The sequence below is a fragment of the Montipora capricornis genome, chromosome 10 (genome assembly GCF_036669925.1).
Source record: "Montipora capricornis isolate CH-2021 chromosome 10, ASM3666992v2, whole genome shotgun sequence".
Taxonomy (NCBI): Eukaryota; Metazoa; Cnidaria; class Anthozoa; order Scleractinia; family Acroporidae; genus Montipora; species Montipora capricornis.
Genome location: NC_090892.1, coordinates 39,584,703 through 39,591,263, shown reverse-complemented (window position 1 = coordinate 39,591,263; position 6,561 = coordinate 39,584,703). Strand labels below are relative to the sequence as shown.

The following is a 6,561-nucleotide window of genomic DNA, read 5'->3' as shown; positions in this document are numbered from 1 at the left end:
AATTGAGAACCACCTTCACAATTGGAAAATGAGAATTTTTGTTAACTTTGTATAGAGTTTTATCTTAACTTGCTAATCACTGTCTGGCAATAAGAAAATGGAGGTCACGGAGTTCTAGTTCAATCGCTTCAAGACAAATGGGCGTTTTACATGGCTCTTTTGTTGCAATGGTAACATATTACGTCACATCGATGAGTGCATCTCTTTAATGAAAAGCAATTGAATAAGGTGCATAAGATGTATTTATTTCATTCATCAACATAAAACAATAACCCAATTTCACAGCTCTGGGGTATAAAATAAGGATCTCAACAAGTTTTTTCTCCTAGAGCATAGCCTGTTGTGCCTTTGACCAAGAGTCACTTTGTATATATAAATATGGGTGTATTGAAATTCATTCAAAAATTGACAAATTTAATCTATCTATTTATTTATTTATATATTTATTATGTTTGTTCACTTGATTATATTGTAAGTATGGAAAAGAATGATAGAACTCAAACATGACTAAACAAAATTACAGAAAGTTACCCAAGAACCACATATACTAATGAGCAAGATTTCAATATTTTGTAAAAGGAAACATGCAAAAATATTTGGAGAAACAAATTCAGCAAAAGAAACCTTTAAAATAAACTTAATGTTTAAGATTTATTTACAGAAATTAGGAGATTGAAGAATCAGGTATCACTTCCAAGCCAACATTAACGAAAGGTTTTTTTCTGGAAACTTACTTTTTAAAATGTGAGACTTTTGAGCCTGGGTAGATCTCTTTGTAAGAGAAATACTTGTCAATATCTAAAACTTTCAAGAGTTCCTTAGCTGCAGGAGGGTCCTCTGTTCTGCAGAAAATAAAATCACAACATTTTTTAAATCCAAAAATAAAACTTCTCTCAACATGGAAACATGAAAGCACTTCAAGGAGGGCTCAAGGAAGTTTTTGATGCCACCAACAATGTATCAATATAATAATATTAGAACAAACATTTTTCTGACATTATAAAGGCAGTGCTAGAAATAAAAAAAAAAGATCAGGTTTTCCCTCTTTCAAAATCCTGGTAAACAAGGCTGTGAATTTGGTAGTCAATTAAGAAATGCCCTAATATTTTCTATCTTTGGGTGGGATGTCCAGTATTTTCCCTTCAGGCAACCTAGGCTTGATTACGCAACCAGGCCTTTTATTTTACCAAAAAAACTGGTCGCCACGTTAACATTCTGGTCATTTTGGATGACTGAACAACTGCTAATTTTGAGCACTTTAGAGGCGGTTTCTTTACTGACACTGCAGTCGAAGCTACTACCAATACGTCCAGGATTGTCTATGGTTTTTCAAAATACTATGCATTAATAAAAATGGTCACTTTGAATGAAATAAATGTATACATTTGAAGTTTGGGTGAGTTACAGACAAAAGGCAGAGGGAAGGAGGGGAGGATCTCCTTTTCATTAATGGCCACTTTTGTGCCACTTTTGATTTTTCAGAGTTTGTAAGTGAAAAGCCTCCCCAGGGCCATGTACTAGTTTAGCCCTATCCTGAGAGTGAATTTTATAAATTTTACAGTCTAAGATAAGAAGATTTTATTTGTTAAAAGGAAGGCGGGTGGGGGGAAGCTTAAGGATCAAATGGATTAACAACATCTCGGTCCAGACTATTTTACTTGTCAATGGGGCTGCTTCTGGGACAAAATGGGTTAACCCATTGACCCCATTTTACTCTGTCTAATGCCAGACAATTTTTCTCGTCAACTGTGGACGTCCCTAGGGTGCCTCAGGAATCAATGGGTTAATCAGTCCCCTCCATTAAAACCATTGACTTCTGGCAGTAATGTACCAGTCAAAGTGAAGCTATAACATCCCCCCCTCCCCCGGGCAACCACCCGGGAATTTGAATTTTTAGAAATTTTTTGTTCCAGGAAAATTACCAGATTTTTATAAACTGAATGCATTGATTTTACGAAGTTTCATGCAACGACACTTAAATACATTCCATACATGTATTCATTCACCTACATATCAATCGTTGCAAATGTATTAAATATTCATAAATACACCGGGTCGTTCAAAGCAATTGACCTCTATAAATTTTATCTGGCGACATCGGTATTGTATTGAGTTATTGTTTATATTGTAAATACAATTTAATATATTTATATATTGGTACTTAATACCTTCAAATACCCGAATAAAGTTTGTGTAGGCCTTTGCTTTTCAACCAATCAGCCACGAATGCGGAATCTTTGCCTTTGAATGCATCTAAGTTTGTCTCTGCCAGGATTTATCAACCCACATGGAAAGGTAACAGGAAATTGAGGCTAGCGATCAAATTCCCCATCCTCTATGACTGATGATCAAATGCCCTGCCCCTGGGGAGACTAAGATGATCCCTGGGCAGGAAAAGGAGTCAAATGCCCGGGGTGTGCCCGGGGGGGAGGGGGGGGGATGTTGAAGCTTCACTTTAACTGGTACATAAGACTTACAAGATTTTACTCTGTCTAACGCCAGACAATTTTACTCGTCAACTAGGGGTGTCCCTAGGGCATTTGAGGTGACAATGGATTAAAATGCCCATGAAAAACACTTGTTATGAAAGTGTAGAGGTGTATAAAATTTCATTTGCGGGAATCGGCTAGCAACAACAACAACTTTTATCTGTACTCGTATTACATGAATATTTACAAAGAAAGTAGGAAAAATTAATGAAACAAAAAAAAAACTTCAAAACTGAAGTGCATCATAATACCTTGATGCAGCTGCCATGCACATTCCTTTGGACCTCAGAAGTTCCAGAATTGCAAGTGATTCATCATAGAGTTTAATTTTATATCCATTTCTATCTACCACAGATCCATTACTTCAGGGCGAAAAAATAATCAATGTAAAAGACAAGGACACACAAAATATAATGGCTTTGGCTGGTAGTGAGGTGGGTGATTAATGTTTTCCATACAAACTAAAGCAAAACTGAAATAAGCTTATGTCAGGAGTGACCCTGCTGAGAGGAAATGGTATGCTTAAAATTCGACAGCACTATGTAAAAGGCTGCAACGTTGAACATAAGGGAAAACTTCACCTTTTTCTTGTGAAAGGAACAGTCACGTGAGTGTCCACCCAAAATGGCCACAAAGTAAAATCTGTTTGAAAAAAAGACACTAAATCACTTTTTTTTTCATTTCTTCTGCTTTTAGGTAGCCATCGTTTGTAATTTGAAGGCTAACGAGAGATCAGGGATAGGGAAAGCCTTGTACCAAGCACTTATTGTGAATAGTTAATCAAAATAATATTATGATTATTAACAATAATTACTTAACTAAGTGGAGGTGAATAGTGGTGGATATTTACCAAGCCGCTTTCACGCTGAGGTGAATAATAATATTATTTTAGTACATACCTCACAAGTTGAGCAAAAAGCGAAAACTACTTTATTTTTGTAAAGTGTAGTGGGAAATTTCAAATCTTGCATGCTGGCTACTCAAAGGTGAATAATAATACTTGGCTAATCGCCTCCGAGCTAGCCAATCAGCGCATGCAGAGAACACTATTTACTTGTGTGGCTTATACCAATGAATTATATTATTTACCGTCTATATTACTCGACTGTTACCAAAAATGTGTCCCATCCTAGTCCAATCCCTGGTGCTGGCAAAGGTTTACCTCGTCTCCTCTGAGAACAAATTTGATCTTGCTCCCAAGTGCTGAACATTAATAATTTTGAAGCATGCTACTATTTAATTCTAATTTTGGAGTAACTGCTGGCTATCCTGACACCTTTATTAGGATTTGGCAGTGGTATTCAAGGAACGAGTCCACTGCAATAGATATTACTCTTGCACAAACAAAAGTCTGTTGAGATCTAATTTTATAACCAGGCAAAGGCACAGAACAGGTTCAATCATGACAATCTATACCCCAAATAACCAGATCAGATCATATACGCATCTGACATACTTGAATACACTCCACAAAAAGGAACAATTTTCTGAGGAAAGACAAGTTCGCGATTTCGCTAATACCTACCTAAATTTTCATAGTGTTTTAAAAGTTTATATGATTAAATTGATATAAATTGTACACATTATTTTTTTAGGAGTTTTAGATTCTTTAAGTCTTAATTAGGATAATTTTAATTTATTTTAACTATCTTGGTTTTAGTGTCCCCAATTAGTACTGTAATAGACTAGAATCCTTTAAGACACCTAAATAAAGGCTTCATCGATCATCATCATGACATTGTCAGAACGAGTGGGAGGTTGTATATATTTCACAGGAAATTATAGCACGATCAAGTTCAAGTCTATACCTACTGTGACGGTAGAGCTTTGGGACCGAACTTTGAAATTGTATGCAATAAATTCTCTTGGAATCCTTAACTAAATAACCCTTAGCTTACCGAGGTCAAACACTATCAATTTGGGACGAAAACCTCCGCTTCTGTCATCCAAAGATGAAGACATCGACATCGCTCCCTGCTCGGTCCCAGTCCAGACGAGAAATGAATGAAATGGAAGGTAAATGGAAGGTGGGAATTGAAGGTGGGCAGAGGTTGGGCAGAGGTGGGCAGACGACGAATATCCCTTCCGGTTTATAACGGAGACTGTAGCTAACATTGTAACACAGGGTTTGATAATTCAAATTACATCAGTGCTGAGAGATACTTGAGTATATAATCCTACTAAAATAATATAGTTGTAGAAAGATGTCTGGCTTGATCAATCAGAATGGAGTTTTTTGTCCTAAAAACAAAGTTAATTTGTTGTAGGTTTTTGTTCTCTTTTTTGGCCTTGACTGTGCACAAGACACAATAGTTGTCTACTCCGTACTGAGGAACTAACCAATAGAAACGTGTTGATTACGTAATTTATGCTTAGTGTACGAGCGCAAAACAAAAGATTGTGCACGATCGTGGACTTTCCAACCTAAATCTTGGCATCTTTGTTTGCCCCTTTGATGTTTGTCGAGCTTCCAAATCATTTCTATTAACTATGCTCAAAACGGTTCGTTCTGTTTCTTTCACAGGTTCCCAGTAGGTGGTTTGCAACCAATCTCTAGAGACAGAGATAACAATGCTGTAATGTACAATTGCTGATGGACGAACTAAAGGAGCTAATATGCATGACATAACGCGAAAATCACCCATTCAAGTGATTGGTTATCATTCTTATATCCTTCAAGTTCTTTCAACTTTTATTTGTGCATGTGTCAGAGACAATGTTCACTGGTTGGCTAAAGGGGCAATATGTATCAAGAAAGCTTTTTTTTAGAAAAGGTGACCCGAGAAAACAATACATCCAAGGTTAAAAGTGTACTTGCAGTTTCCAGAGCTCCTCCTCTTGAGTTATTGCGTTCAAGAAGTGCTTAACTTCATAACTTGAGACTCACGCATCATCTCTAATTTTCCTTACTTTTCCAATAACCGGATTAAACCCTAAAAATTCTTCAGGCCTTATCACGGGAAATTTTGACCGCCATTTTGACGGGTAGGCAAAGCGTAAAGAATTTGTAGTGTTTATATGGGGATCCGATGTCAAATAATTTTCGTTAAACGCTAGTTCTCAAAAAATTATGAATCACGAACTGAAGGTACAGGGTAAAGGATTATACAGACCAGTTTTTAGGGACTAGCCTTCGTTAAAAGCTGCGTGGTAGCGTTTTCGGTTTTTCTATACATTTGTCTGCAATTCTGAAAATTCGCGGGAAAAAATTACAGACAAATATATGGAAAAATTGAAAACGCTGCCGGGCATCTTCTGTAAAAGGTTAGGGCCTAAAATTTGGTCTGTATAACCTTTTGCCCTGTACCTTCAGTTCTCAAATCATAATTTTTTCAGAAAAAAAATTATTTGACATCGGATCCCCATATAAACACTACAAATTCTTTAGGCTTTGCCTACCCGTCAAAATGGCGGTCAAAACCGTGATAAGGCCTATTTGAATAAATTGGGCATCAGACATCATTTCCGTTACCTTAAATTTGACCCACTGACACCTGTGAGTGAGACTTAACCGATTTACTCTGTCTAACGCCAAACCATTTTAGGGAGTGCCCAACGAACGGCTGGATCACAGATTCGCATCGTTTTCCGTGACGTAGCACCCGTGTTTCGATATGTTAAAATTCAGCTTGAGAGGACAATGACAGGAAAGTGGATGATATGCAAATATTTTTCACACTCATTCCAATATTTGTCCTCACTGCCTCACTATCAAGCTGAGTATTTGATATTTCGAAAATGGCCTATTGTATTTTGCACGTGGCAGACAGGCAACTTTCTGATTGGTGGAAAATACAATTGGCTGGACCAGAGAATCGTGCATACTGCTCGCGGATACCAAGAAAAAACACCAATAATTGCCTAACTCAGTGGCTGAGCAGGGAAATATGAAAAAAACTCCCTGGAAAACAATGTCATAAAACATTATCAAGATCAACTTTCCCTTCAGAAAACTTCAGCAACTTGTTTTGTGCAAACCCTTGTCTGAATTTGCAAATCAGGTTGTGCCATGGTCAGTATGTTGAGGTATAAAGTTGTGTGTGTAATTTTAGTTTTTTAAAAAGATGTTGAT

General features: G+C 36.9%; 1 protein-coding gene across 1 annotated transcript in view; it reads right to left on the bottom strand.

Annotated features, from left to right (window-relative positions):
- LOC138022411 (magnesium-dependent phosphatase 1-like) overlaps positions 1 to 4,512 on the bottom strand; it is a 7,029-nt gene extending 2,517 nt beyond the window's left edge. The window contains exons 1-4 of the mRNA XM_068869539.1: positions 4,388 to 4,512; positions 3,071 to 3,131; positions 2,741 to 2,851; positions 735 to 842 (exon numbers count right to left, since the gene is read on the bottom strand). Of these exons, the coding sequence (XP_068725640.1) occupies positions 735 to 842; positions 2,741 to 2,851; positions 3,071 to 3,131; positions 4,388 to 4,457 (350 nt within the window). The 5' untranslated portion in view covers positions 4,458 to 4,512. The remainder of the gene's footprint in view (positions 1 to 734; positions 843 to 2,740; positions 2,852 to 3,070; positions 3,132 to 4,387) is intronic.
- Positions 4,513 to 6,561: the final 2,049 nt, after the last annotated feature.